General features: G+C 45.7%; 1 protein-coding gene and 1 long non-coding RNA gene across 2 annotated transcripts; both read left to right on the top strand.

The window, feature by feature from the left end:
- Positions 1-3690: 3690 nt before the first annotated feature.
- LOC109767271 (uncharacterized) lies at positions 3691-4920 on the top strand. The gene is made up of 2 exons (XR_012184148.1): positions 3691-4271; positions 4416-4920. It is a non-coding gene; the product is annotated as an uncharacterized lncRNA (long non-coding RNA).
- Positions 4921-5111: 191 nt separating this feature from the next.
- Positions 5112-6469, top strand: LOC109767277 (uncharacterized). The gene has a single exon (XM_045232353.2). It carries the CDS (start codon positions 5362-5364, stop codon positions 6283-6285), a length of 924 nt encoding a protein of 307 aa, XP_045088288.1. The 5' UTR covers positions 5112-5361; the 3' UTR covers positions 6286-6469.
- The last annotated feature ends 8094 nt before the right edge of the window (positions 6470-14563 follow it).

Below are 14563 nucleotides of genomic sequence, written 5' to 3'. Positions count from 1 at the left end.
GTATCTGCGTGAACCCTTGTGCTACAATACTTGCTCTTTGTTTCACCACCTCGTTGTTCTCAATTCTGTTTCCAGAAGAAAACTGGTGTAGGTATTGCTTATGAATACCTTCCCATTATTGAGCAAGATCATTTCTATCTAGATAATACCCTTTGCTTGAGTTCAGTCCGAGTGATGTTCACACTTTGCCATGGCCATGGTCTTTGGATCTGAATCATTTGAAAGGTTTTTGCAATCTAGTTGAGAAATGTATGTCGACAATTGTATACTTCTGGTTATTTGATTCTCCAGAATCTATATATCGATATATAGTTGATGGAAATATCGTTACCCATGACGACTGCTCGCGATTTCCCAATGCGACTGAGTCGGGTATTCCGATGTCCCGGTCATTGTGTGCACTATGACCTGGGCTGGTGGAGGTTTCCCATCCACTGGGTGTATACTACCCATTAGTTGTCTGCCAACGTGAAGCTGACTTGCATTTACTGATTCACTGGTCTTGATATCCTTACTTGCGAGAAGCTGAATCCTGATGTACTTCTGCCATACATCTCCCCATGTTGCTTTGAACGGGAAGTCGAGTGGATTTTGTTGGTACCTCCACTCTTTCAGGCGCACTATTGCAGGATTGTAGGATTGTGTGATACCTTTATAGTCAGTAAATGAATCTGGCAGGTTATTTGCAATGTATTGCAAATCTTCTGAACACATAGTTCAGATCTTTGAGTAAGTGGATTTGAGGCAGAAATGTGTTGAACATTCCACTAATTTCCTGGCATTCTTTATGGTACTTGAAATCTCCCCCTAATGCCTGGAAATGTTCCTCATTGAATCAGCATACTGGCCTTGAATAACTCCCCATGTGAGGGGCTTGAGGTATTGACGGAAATACAGTTACTCCTCACATAGATCCCAACTATATGTTGAGGGGCCAATGATGTATGCCGGGTGGTGATATCGGTAAGGAACCGAATTACCGCAGATGGGAAATACTTGGTATATTTCCACGTATCAAAGATAGAGGGGAATAATATTATGCAGTTCGGTCATGAGCGTGTAAAACTCCATGACTCCATCGTAAAGTTGGTAAGTTGCAATTCCAAAGTAAAGATAATGCAATGAGCTTAATTCTTTGGATATAGGATTCTACCAAACCATCTTGAGTCTAGACATTAGGACAAATTGCTAAACTTCAATCCAAGGGCCATAGAGAAGGCACTCAAGGAGAATTCTGCAATGTTATCCATTCGATTTGCTTGAAATCGATGTCAGGATAATGAGCCAATGGTTTTGTCTGAATAAACCACACACTTAAGACCATCATGTAGATATGTCTTTTAGAACCATGGAATACCTGAATAGTCTAGTCAATGGATGGGAAGAGCCACTTACCTCAACTTGATGCATTCAAGGAGTCTGAGTGGTTCAGCGTAGACTTTAAGGTGTGTGAGCCTTAAAATTAGCTTCCTTGTGTCACTTGTAGTGCACATAAAATCCAAATGTTGTTAGAATTTAGCATCATAATAATCATAAACTAATGGAATTGCTGATAGTTTCGGTTTCAACCCAATGTCTCGATGACCAAGGCGAGTATGCCAAGTTTGTCATGTACAAGACACTCTGGAAACTATTTCGTACGCAACATGTGCTACGGGTTGCGTCGTATGTGTAGTACAATGCAGATGATACACAGAGAATGTGCTCGCCATATCCGTTGCATATGGTAAAGAGAAGTTATTTCTCTTTCTTGTCATCATAAGTTTCTCTATGGAAACTGTTTTGACGGATACCTCTATAGTTTAGTAGGGTACTAGTTAAACCGGGAAGCAATAAAGCATCCTGACATTACTTGAGTACCCACAGGGATAGTAAATATGACTCGAGTTGAGCCAACAAATACCTCATCGCATCTAGCGATTTTAAAATATCTCCTTTGTCTCAACGAGAGTGGAAACATTTCACTTCCCTGAGTATAGAGCTTGTGGTGCATATGTCCACAAGGCATATATCATCTTTCATCAGATTGACCCCCGTAGAAATCTATATATAGACATGAAGATTCTCAATAGGAAAATCACTCAGATATATAGAATACATAATAATGTACTTGTACCAAAGTGCTGATACAATATATTGTGATATACAATATATGATGACAACAATACTTATGTTCTTATTAGGACATCGTAAATGGACATAAATCATGTTGACCACTCAGGAGATTGAGAGACTAAACAATGTCTTCAAACATGTTAGTTGAGTCATATTCAACCACACGTTCTCCGTGTCCATAGGATCCCGTCATCACTGGTGATGTCGGGTTGAAGGTTGAAGTGATCTACAAACCTTTGCCCTTGAGTTCATTGTGTCCCAAGAATTGCTGATACAGAATAACCAGATGCTGATATCTGAATCTAATGCCTTATAATGTATAAGACAACATTTTTCTGTCAGCGGTGTGACCCTGACTAGAGGTGAATCCAGGATTGCACACATTATCCCACGAGACACAAGAGCAAGCACGATGTCCATGGCCCAGATAGGGCAGTGGTGGCCATTGAGGGCGAATGCCTCAAATTCTTTAGTCATTGGTTACCAGAGATAATTAATTTACAACAAGTAAATTAAAGACCATCATGGTTAATGTTGTAATGAAATTTGCAAAATTGATATAGTTTCAAGAAGTTGGCTTGAAACCATTAGTGTGAATCTCAAATTGCTAATTATGACACCTTGAAGATAATCTCCAAACTGGAGTAGATCTCGCAGCATTAGGAAGTATAATCTAATGAAATCAGTAGATACTCACTCCTAATGCCTTATGTCACGACTTAGTAAAAATATATGGGAGAGCACTTTGTAAAGCAATCATAGTGTCAAATGACAAAATGTAGGCTTAAAGAGTAGTGGTGATAATCTGCAAAGTAGTAGATCTACACACTACCTTGTGATCCCAATACATCAATTTGAAGTAATCACTTTGAATTTTGCATCCATACTTGCAAGAAATTGAAATCTCAATTGCAAATAGACGTATTAATCTCGACATGTGGCGAACACGGAAATATATACATCATAGAAATATTCCGGAATACCTCGTACTCAACGGAGAAACAGTACTACAGAGGTACTGAATTTATCTTTGCAAGAGATTAAAAATCTCTATTGCAATGGACGTAATTAATCTCAACACGTGATAAACGTGGAAATGTATTACATCAACTTAAGATCTGGAATACATCTTGGTACTCAACAGAAAAATACTACTAATGTAATGAATAATAATGATGTTGCAAACTTGATCCTCAAGTGAAAAACTTGAATTGTATAGATATCAAATTAAATGAGATCTTGTATCAAATTGCAAGATAATTCAGCAGAGTGAATTAATATTTTGCGAGAGAAAACTGATCTCAACCGCAATGAGATTATTTTGCGAGAAAAAGAAAATTTCTCAATAACAAATGTTGTGCGAGAAAACTTAATCTCAATCACAAAACAATGTCATTGTACTAATGGAACATGTTATAGGAATTGCTAAAAGCAAACACATTGAACATGCCACATACAATAACCATATATTTTCTGGAATGTTAAAACTCAACAGAAAAATAGGCTATCATGCGTGAGAGAATTGTAGGCAGTCATTTGTGATTATAGGAAACCACAATGTCTGAAGTGAAAACTGCCGAAGAGATAAGGTTCTCTTTTTTTTTCTCGTGCAGTCCCTGATAACCGCCACCGCCGGGAGACGGTCGCACTGTGCACCGCCGTGCCATGCGCTAGCAGCGCCGCATCGCCTGTATATACGGAACCGCTCTGTCGACGCCGCAGAGGGTACCGCGCTGGAGGGCCAGGCCACGTCGCGCGCGCCTGAGGGCATCGCTGTCTGGCCGTCCCATCTCCTTCACGGGAGGGGCCGTGGCCCCGAGCAGCAACGCCGGAGGGCGCCGCTCGTTGGGGAGTTGAAGCCCTACAGCCGCGCCATGGTCCACTGCTCCGCGCCTCTCTACAGATCGAGGGTGCAGCGGCGTGTGCCATAAGCCGTGGTCGCGGGCACCGCCATGCGCAGGTTCCGTCGATTGGAGCCGCGCCGATGGGAGCGTCGCCGTGCCTAGCGTTGGAGGGACGAGAAGCATCACCGGGCTGGGAGCCGTGCGCCGGAGGGCGCTGCCCCGCAAGGAGCCGCCTCCGACGTTGTGCGCCAAGGCGACGCCGAGCGCTGCCGTTGGCAGTGGACTCGAGCACCAGGCATGGGCCTCGCTGGGGTAAGACTTGCTTCATGGCTTCCTGTTCATGGGAAAGCAATTATTTTATAACCAGGAACGAAATTAGTAAAGTAGCACCTTGTTTATTAGACGAAGACGCTGATGGGTGGTGCTTGACTCCGATTCAGTTCTTCTTCCCCTCAGGATTTTCCTCCCTTGGAGTTCGTTCGAGTTGAAAATCGCTGGAGTTGCTGGGGGGCGTCGTGGCATGGAGTCGGGGTGGAGGGCCGGTCGCAGGCACTGCCGCCGATGCGGGGCTGCGCGCCGCACCGGGATTGGTCATGGCCGTGGCCGCCGCTGAGTAACGCGGGCCCCGCGCGTGGGAAGGGCCTCGCCGGGAGTAGCGACGGGACCAAGGGCATCGCTGTCGAGGACTGGCCGAGGCCTGCCGATCTGCGCCAGATGCAAGACGAGGGCCGCGTCGTCTGCCGGGGAGCGTCGCTGCTGCTCTTCGAGACGTCGCTGGCCTCGGTCTTCCGCCGTTCCGTGTCGCCCCGTGAGGCCGGTAGTCGCTCTGCCGAGAGCGTGCCGATAACGTATTGAAAAGAAACGAGAGAGAGGGAGACATACAGAAGTAAAAGTGAATCATTGTTTTCATTAATGATGGGATTACATATATATATATAGCCCCCGAAAGGGTGCGTTCGAAGAGACACGAGACAAGTGCCTTGATTAGGAAAAGAATGGATTAATAGGATTAATTAAATCCTAACAAAAAAACAAAATCGAGCAAATGCTAAAGGTAGGAGTCAAACATTGAACTTCCTTAAATGTAAACTTCTTCTAAGTGCTTTTTTTTTTGGTTTATTAGCTGCGCCCGCCTAGAAAAGCAAGTTGGCGCGAAAACGCCATGCGTTGCCCGCAAAATCTTCCATTTCATTTCTTTTCCTCTCATCAGATAGAAAAATCCAAACCGTTGATTTAATTGGACGGTGGCAGATGGATTAATCATTGCCAAAGCCAAACACGACGATGCTGATAAAAACCCTCCTCGGTTCCCACTTCCCAGCACCCGAGTCGTTCCCAATTCCCCTACCACACCAACATCCCTAGAAAAATCATTCCAAAGCGTCCGGCCAAGCCGCTAGCCATGGATGCGGCGGCCTCAGCCGCTGTCGCGGCAGCCAAGGAGGCGGCTCTGGCCGCATCTGCCGCGGCATCTGCGGCTGCCAAGCAGGCGGCAGTGGCAGCTTCGACTGCGGTGGAGGCGGCGGCTGCCAAGGAGGCGGCGCTGGTCGCGTCTGCTGCCGCATCGGCTGCCGCGAAGGAGGCAGCGGCGGCGGCTGCGACCGCGACGGAGGCGGCCGTGAAGGCTTCGGCTGCGTCCTTAAATGCGAAGGAGGCAGCGGATGCGGCGGCGGCCACAGGGGAGGCCGCGACGGTGGCGATTCAGGCTTCCAAGAAGCGGAAGTTCCATCTTATCGACGGCGACGACGATGATCTCATCAGCCGCCTCCCCGACGCCGTCCTCGGCAGCATCGTGTCTCTTCTCCCCACCAAGGAAGGTGCCCGCACGCAGGTCCTCTCCCGCCGGTGGCGTCCGCTCTGGCTCTCCGGCTCCGCTCCTCTGAACCTCGTGGTGGACTCTGAACTCAAGACCATCGGCTTGGTTTCAAAGATCCTCTCCGAGCATCCTGGACCCGCGCGCTGCTTCTCGCTCCGCCTCCACATCGACGACTGCTCCCAGGCGCTGTACAGCCTGGAGGAGCTCGAGCTCGCCCCCAATCTCTTGTTCGCCAAGACGGAGAAGTTGTGCCTGCTGCCATCGTCCGTGCACCGCTTCTCGTCCACGCTCCGCGTGGCCAAATTCCACGGCTTCCATTTCCCCGACTTGATTGTGCAGCTGTCCCTCAAGTTTCCGGGCCTCGAGCAGCTGACCCTGGCTAGCGTCACCATCTCAGAGGACGCCCTCCAGACTCCAGAGCATGCTCTCTGGCTGCCCTGCCTTGGAAAGCCTCGAGCTGAAGGAAAATTCGGGCATTGCTCGCCTCTGCATCAGCTCCCAGACCATTAGGAGCTTAGTTTGGCAAGTTTGGCAGCACTGTCTTTCTAAAACTGTGGTAATCCAAAACCTCAGTTTCTCAACGCGAGGGCAATCAATACCTCAGTTTGTCTAAACCATGGTTTTTCTCTGTTTTGCGGAAACCATCTATTGGTTTGGCAAATGTTGTTTTCTTGTAATTTTTGACTGACTACAACTAACTCAGCTACACTTAAGCTAGCTGATGCATGCACCCATGCCAGGCAAGCCAAGTCCTCTCGGCCACTTCTAGATGCTAGCGCGACGCGACTCCCTATATGCATGCTAGATCCCTGATCGGACGGAGGAATCGCTGGCAACGACGGACAGAAGAACATGGACTCGAGAGACCAACGAAACACAAGTTAATCATCTAACCAAAAATGCCTAATAATCAGGATATAAGTTACACTACGATTAACAGATAATGAGGAGGAGTTGGAGGCACGGACTTTTCGCTTGGTTCAGTTTTTAAAAAAGAGGTCGGGACCTCTTTTTTAGATACTGCAAGAAAACCACGGTATGAAAAATACCACAGTATCTTAAACTACAGTATTTCTTTCATCCAAACACCTTAAAGTATTTAATACCATGGTATTTTTCTGAAACCACGGTATTTCCAAAAAACTGCAAAAATACTTTGCATCCAAACGCACCCTTAGGCTTTTGCGCTGACCGGTGGAGTGGTGGAGGTGTCTTTCTGCAAGAGCTGGTCATCGAGGACGCCCCGTGCCTTGAGAGATTGCTGTCGCTCGATCCAAAGTGTGGCACAACGATCATACGCATAATCCGGGCACCTAAACTGCAGCCTTCAGCAGTTGCATTCGAACTCACCTTCTTATGTGCAGGCTATTATTCTTAGAGAATATGTGCACTTTGTTCTGCAGAAAATGGTTGCTGTCAGTTTTACAACCAAAATGCACACCATGAGGGTTTTGGTTCTCTGCTCTGCTGGCCCTAATATTGACGAAGTGGTTAACTTCCTCAAGTGCTTCCCCTGCTTGGAGAAGTTGTATGTCATTGTGAGTATAGAACATAGTTGCATGCCTTAAATTAAATGTCAAAACAAGCATTTCATGGATGTGTAATCTAGCCAACAATTTTTTTTCGAGAGTACGCAATTGCGTACCGTATTTTTATAGAAGAAGAGAACAAGATTTACAAGAGTCCACACGGCGATGCGAACATCATCGTGGGAGCACCCACTCCACAAAAAGCTAAGCTAATGTCTCACAAAACGTTGTAAACCACCAACACCGTTAGCCGCTAAGTTCCACTCTCTAATACTCCCTCCGTCCGGAAATACTTGTCTGAGGAATGGATGAATCTAGATGTATTTTAGTTCTAGATACATCCATCTGTATCCATTTTTTCGACAAGTATTTTCGGACGGAGGGAGTATCATCTAATATTATGCGGGCAAGGTCTTTCGCCGGCATTTGCTGCTCCCTCCTGTTGAAGACTCTGGCATTACGTTGCTTCCACAACGCCCATGCCGTGCATATGACCAGGCTATCGAATTCTCTCCTCTCCTTACCATGGAAGCTTCTACGCGTCTGGATCCACCACTCCACTATGGTATCCTCAGTCGTCGGTCTAGTGATTGGTAGTTGTAGCTCATCCATGCAAGTGTACCACACTTCCTGTGCGTACACACAATGAGCAAGGATGTGCGTACACTCCACTATGCTACTTTGCAGGCAGGTGAAACAAGGCGAGGGTTGATCTTGCAAACCATGGCGTGCTCTCCGGTCCGAAGTCCATATCCTGTGCTGCGAAGCCAACCATGCGAATATCTTGAGTTTAAGCGGTGCATAGCTTCTCCAAATACATGTGGCCGCAGGTGCTCGAGTCAATCCTTGGCAGAGTCTATCATAAGTGGCCTTTGCCGAATATGTGCCCTCCTCTCCTGAGCATGGCCAAGTGAACTTGTCTTCCACCAAGGGGTCTCTCTGAGTTGTGGCAATTGCATGTCTGAGATGCATCAATTGCAGTTGGGCCATGAAAGATATGTCCCCTTGTATGTCCTGCCCCCACCTGTCATCTGTAAGCGCTTGTTGGACTATGCGTGAGTTGATCACCCGTGTTTCAACCATGGCTTGAATGTTTGGGGCAATATCCTGAGTTTTAAACCCATGTATCCATCTGTCTCTCCAGAAGAGAACACGATCACCTCGTCCAACCTCAATTCCCACCAAACTATCGAACACCGCTCTTGCATCTGTATCAACTGTCAGTGCAAGATTGCTCCATGGCCTCTCCTTGTCAACTCTGCTCAACCACTCCCACCTAGCCCTTAGCGCCAGAGCTTGGAGTTTCAGATTTTTGACTCCCAGTCCACCAAAGCATGTGGGCCTGCAGATGGTGTTCCATGCCACCAAGCATTGGCCACCATTTGTTTTGTCCTTGCCCGCCCAAAAGAAGGATCTCATCCATGTGTCTATTTCTTCGAACACCCAATCAGGTGCATCCGGGATTAGCAATTGGTGGACTGGTCTGGCTGAGATAACGGATTTGACCAACACCAATCTACCCGACCTCTGGATGAACCCCTCTCTGCCAGCCCGGGACCATTTTCCTGACCATATCAAGTAAAGGTTGCCATTCATTCCTAGTCAGCTGACGGGTGGCAAGTTGCAGTCCAAGATATCTTATAGGAAACTCAGCGAGGGAGCACTGCAGCAAGCTTGCCACCCTGTCTTTATCCTCCTGCTCCCCTCTAATGACGGTAGCCGTCGATTTGCCATAATTCACCTTGAGGCCGGAGGCCGTCCCAAACACTAGCAGCGCCTCCCGGACAAAGTGCAGGTCTTGGAGCGTTGGGCGGATGAAGAACGTGACATCGTCGGCGTATATCGAGATGCCTCTGAAAGAGCTGAGCACTCCTACCTCCGAAGCTCTAGTAACCGTGGCTGTGAGAGCGTCCATCGAAATAACAAATAGCAGCGGGGAGATCGGGTCACCTTGCCTGAGGCCTTGCGCATGAATGATACTTCTGCCCGGCATCCCATTGACCAAGATGCGAGTGGAAGCAGTTTGCAGAAGGATTGACAGCCATTTGATCATCCTCTGCCCAAAACCTTTGGCCTTGAGCACCTCGAACAAGAACGGCCAAGAAAGTTCCAGCCACTCTCAGGCACATGGAGGTCATCAAAGGTTATGAATAATGCTCGGAAGTATGACCCACTGGACCCAATTGAATGCTTTGAGCTCCATCTCAAAAAAGTGGTGTTGAAGAATTATGACGGCAACAAGAGTTTATCTGTTGACTTTGCAAAGTTCTTTGTTCAGAATGCGAAAGGGCTAAAGGAAATGAAAATCACATTGCCTTACCACCGCCAGCACGAATGGTGCACTAATAAACTCGATACGCTACGACGCAGCGGTAGAGCTTCTCGAGATGCTCGAATTGAACTGACATGTGGCTCTAAGGATCGTTTCACACACAACAGGCATACCCATGATTTGTCAATGGATGACCCCTTCGACTTGCCCTCCAGAGGATGCTCAAAGTGTAAAGAGAAGGGTCTAGGAGTTGCTATATACCAAACTTAATTAGAGCTTGAGATGCCAAGACCACCAACCTGTGGTGCTAGCCAGTAAGCCTCCAAGCCTTTCTCGGGTGTAGTTGATGCCCATCTTGAACAATGAACATTGACTTGCCTTCTTTTGAAAGCCCAAGCTTTTATTTTTAGCCTTTAATATTGTCCCAGCCTTCTGATGCTGTAAGAAAGGACGTACTCGCTCCGATTCATATCAATTGACGTACACTTAGTATAACTTTGTACTACTAAAGTTGTACTAAGTGTGTGTCGATTAATATGGTTCGGAGAGAGTACTTCATTTAGTGATGAAATGTTTTATGATTGACTCAGAATTGTACCAGGACAAAGGAGGTGGTGTCTAAGCTCAGGCTTGAAATCTGAACTTGCATAATGTGTTTTCTGTTCTATCGTGCTTGAAGCGGTTCATCAGTAGTTTATTTTCTGCTCTGTTGCGCTTGCGCCTGAAGGGGTTCCTTAGTGGTTTATTTTCCGTTCTGTTGCGCTTGGATGCTACTCCCTCCGATCCATATTAATTGTCACATATTTAGTACAAAGTTGTACTAAGTTTGTGAGAATTAATATGGGTTAGAGGGAGTACTTTTTAATCTGTTATGTCTAGGTAGTAATCCTCGTTCCTTTGCTGTTTGGTCTTGTATCGTAAGCTAGTAACACCAGCAGTTACTATCTTTATGTATCATATAACTGTATTTTTAGTGAAAAAGGATGGCAGTGTCATTTAACTCGGTGTCACCCTTTAAGCAGTGTACGACATGTATGGTCTGGAAGTCGCAAAGCAGAGAGCCGCCTCCATCCCATAGGCAGAGATCCATAAATTGGCATGAAAACCTATATAAGATGATACCAAATATACTGATCAGCATCAATCTTTTCGTATGGATGATGTTTTGTGATAGTCGTTTGTTTACGTGCTCTCGGTCAGGCAACTCAAGCGGGTGGATTTCCAGTATCTCGAAGACAAGGCGGCCGGCAAATTGGTCACTTGGGAAGGCCAAAACATCACAACTATGGGGCGCACGGCCCTTGTCAAGTCAGTCCTTTGCTCCCAAGCGGTGTTCTCAATCACGCCGCTCGTCGTGCCTCAAAGCACTCTTCGGAGTCTGACCAAGATTGAACGGGCTTTCCTCTGGTCAGGTGCTGACAAGACTACGGGTGCCAAGTGCAAAGTGAAGTGGGACACGGTTTGTAGGCCGAAGGAGTATGGTGGCCTTGGGGTGCTTAACTCTGAAAAATTTGCGCGTGCCCTTCGCCTTAGGTGGCCTTGGTACGAATGGAAGGAGCCCCACAGATTGTGGGTTGGTTTTGGCAACCCTTGTACGGAGGACGATCTCAACTTCTTTTATGCCTCCACCACCATTACTCTGGGCAACGGAGCCAAAACGCCTTTCTGGGATTCTCCTTGGCTCCTTGGCCGTAAGCCCAAGGAGATCGCCCCGCTCATCTATGAGGCCTCCAGGAGGAAGAATTGGAAGGTCAGGGAGGCTGTTAGAGAGGACGCTTGGATCTTCAAAATCAACTACAACAACATCGTCACCGGAGACCACATTCGAGAGTTTTTCACTCTTTGGATGCTTTTGGATGACGTCCATCTTGAGGAGCATCGGGAGGACGACATCACCTGGAAGCATTCCAATGATGGGATGTACTCGGCAGCCAGTGCTTATAAAGCGCAGTTTCTTGGCTTAACCTTGTCCCCAATGGATCGCATGGTTTGGAAAGTTTGGGCTCCTCTGAAGATCAAATTCTTTGCTTGGTTGGCTATTCAAGATAGGATCTGGACTGCGGACCGCCTAGAGAGGCGCGGGTGGGCCAACTGCGGTCTGTGCCCTCTTTGCTCTAGGGAGCAGGAAACGGGTGCTCATCTTCTCTTCAAGTGTCGCTTCACTATTCGGCTTTGGAGGTCTCTCGCGGCCAAGCTTGGCCTTCATCACATTGACACCTCCGGATGGCATCTTCATGACTCCGTCCTGGATTGGTGGAAAGATGGTACTGGGAGACACGTCCCCAACAGGAGTGCCTTGGCCTCCCTCACACTCCTCGTCTCCTGGACCATCTGAAATGAACGTAATGCTAGGGTGTTCCGACACAAAAGTGCTCCGCCGCCTATTCTTCTTAACACAATCCTTGAGGAGGCCAAGCTTTGGGTTACAGCTGGTGCAAAGAAACTAGGGCCTATTGTATTTCGTGAGTAGTTCGCATGCCGTGTTTGAGGTGGTCGCTGTAAAACTCTAATCTACTCTCCCTTATTTAATAGACGAGGCAAATCTTTTGCCTCGGTTTTGAAAAAAAAAACTAATTTTGCAATTCTACTGTGAAACGTAGGTCTGAAACAGCTCCCAGTCTACCACCGAAATGAGATACAGCGAGTTGATCGACAAACTCTAGCAGGCCTAGACTCCTCCCAAGTTCCCAAATTGACAGTCCATTTCTAAAACTCGAAAAAAAAGCAAGTTATCATCCGGAACGTCTTTATTTCTATCCAAGTCAAAATAGTTATTTTCTGTTTCCTTGTATTAACAGCAGCAAGAGAATAACAAGTGTACAATGTTGCATCATCTTCAGACTTGTGATAGGTAAGAGTACCCATGAGATGCGGCAATGCCTGCCGAGGCGTTTGTGCTATTTCCTGTAATTGCTTTGTGCTCATTGATCAGATGAGTAAAGTTTCTTGCTGCCGTGTGCATCACCAGGGAAGGCATTATGATGCAGCAGCTTAGTTCGTACTATTAGTAAATTTGATGTTCCACAGTTGGAGCTGTTTGTCTCCAGGAGGATATGTATTAGTGGCAGTAGTTAGTTATTCTGTAGATACAACTCAGAATTTGCAGCAGCCTATTATAATTATTCTCAACTCAAATCACGTTTACCCAACAAAATATTGTTGTCTGGTTTTATGTGAAGTGCAACAGAAATCAGGACTTGTAAAGATTGCACCCCCAAGGCTTCAGCCTTTTTTCGCCAAATGCTGTGTCGGCTCATCATCGAGAATTGAACTCTAGTTCCCGGCTTGCTTAATCTGTCTCTGGTCAGTCATCCCCTTTTCTTGCTCTAAAACTATCTTTTCTGATGCACGTCTTGGTGGCACCCCCAACCTGTATATAGATAGGTGGTTTAGATCATCTTGTCCGCGAAAATCTCCTACTATTCCCTCCTATTCAAAATGTAAGGTGCATCAGTTTTTCCATAAGCCAAATTTTCTGTGTTTGATTAAGTTTATAGGAAAACATATCAACATCTACAATACATTCAAAATATGAAAATATATATCATGACCAATTTAATGGTACTGATTTGATATTGCATGTATTAGTATTTTTCTCAATAAAATTGATCAAAGTTTAAGTAGTTTGGTTTTTCAAAAAATTAGGACACCTTGTATTTTGGAAGGGAAAGGGTATTTTCTTCTGAAAAATCCAGCTATTGTACATTTATTCAAACAAGTTGTGAAAATAGCAACGATATAAAACGGAAGCGGTAAATTAAAGGCCGAGAGATGCCACCTATGGGCCACTTCGCAATCCGTAGGATCACCTACAATGTAAACATTGGATCTTGTACATCCAAACGACAACCTGCTCACAGATTCCTCCCCGCTTCAATTTTTATTTTTTATTTTTTTGCGGAAAAACTTTCAATCTATTCATCTTCAATCATGGCAGTACAACGAATACCAGAAATAAAAATTACATCCAAATTCGTAAAACACCTAGCGACGACTACAAGCACCGAAGCGAGCCGAAGGCGCACCGCCGTCATCGCCCCTCCATCGCTTCAAATGCAACGCCGTCACCCATGCCCCGCTGCTCATGGGATCGTGGCTGCTCCTTTCCCTTTTTAATTAATTGCTAATTATCCGGCAACGTCCCATCAGCTAATATGGGCTTAATTAGGCTGTGTTTTAGTCAATGCGTGGGTCCTGGGCGTCAATACATTTACTCTTGTATGTGTGATTGGGCTGATGGCTGAGGCTACACATGCGCATGTACGTGTGTAAGTGAACCACCAAGCACATGTACGTGGCCAATTTGTTTTATGGGCTAAGCCTAATTAGTTGAAATAGATCACCTTATTTCATTCGCATGACATTAAGATAAACACATGCAAAAATTATACGCTAATATTTCCATAAGACGCATTTTTAATATGTCGTCACATGGGGCATTTTTCTTTTATGTGCGTTGCACAACATTTCGTTAACATTGCTGAAATAATGTCCGCATTTAATCGGTGGTTCAGTATTTTAGAAATATCGACACTGCCTACCACAATTTAAATTTGTGTGAACATTAAAATTCCGCCGCTGGTGACGGCGTACATGTATACGGGCCATGTGTCCTCTTGCTATATATTTTTTTAGGAACTCTTGCTATATATTTTTCTTAGGACAAAAACTTGATGATTATTATTTCTTCCGTACTACTCCCTTCGTTTCTAAATACTTGTCTTTCTAGGCATTTCAACAAGTGACTACATACGGAGTAAAATGAGTGAATCTACACTCTAAAATATGTCTACATACATCCGTATGTGATAATCATTTGAAATGCCTAGAAAGACAAGTATTTAGGAACGGAGGGAGTATTTTATGTTTATCGGCCTTTTCCAATGTTTGCAATACCGTCAATTCGACCGTTGTCGCTCTGAGCGGTTATAATTTATTTATTTATTTTAAATTGCTTCTTTTTATTGTAAAACGGTTTTTTTATTTT

Source organism: Aegilops tauschii, chromosome 1 (assembly GCF_002575655.3).
Source record: "Aegilops tauschii subsp. strangulata cultivar AL8/78 chromosome 1, Aet v6.0, whole genome shotgun sequence".
Classification (NCBI taxonomy): domain Eukaryota; kingdom Viridiplantae; phylum Streptophyta; class Magnoliopsida; order Poales; family Poaceae; genus Aegilops; species Aegilops tauschii.
The sequence above is the reverse complement of the archived record's forward strand: the minus strand, read 5'-3'. Positions and strand labels throughout refer to the sequence as shown.

Excerpts from the sequence above, each read along its gene's own strand:
- LOC109767277 (XM_045232353.2), top strand. The coding sequence starts at position 5,362 with ATGGATGCGGCGGCCTCAGCCGCTGTCGCGGCAGCCAAGGAGGCGGCT.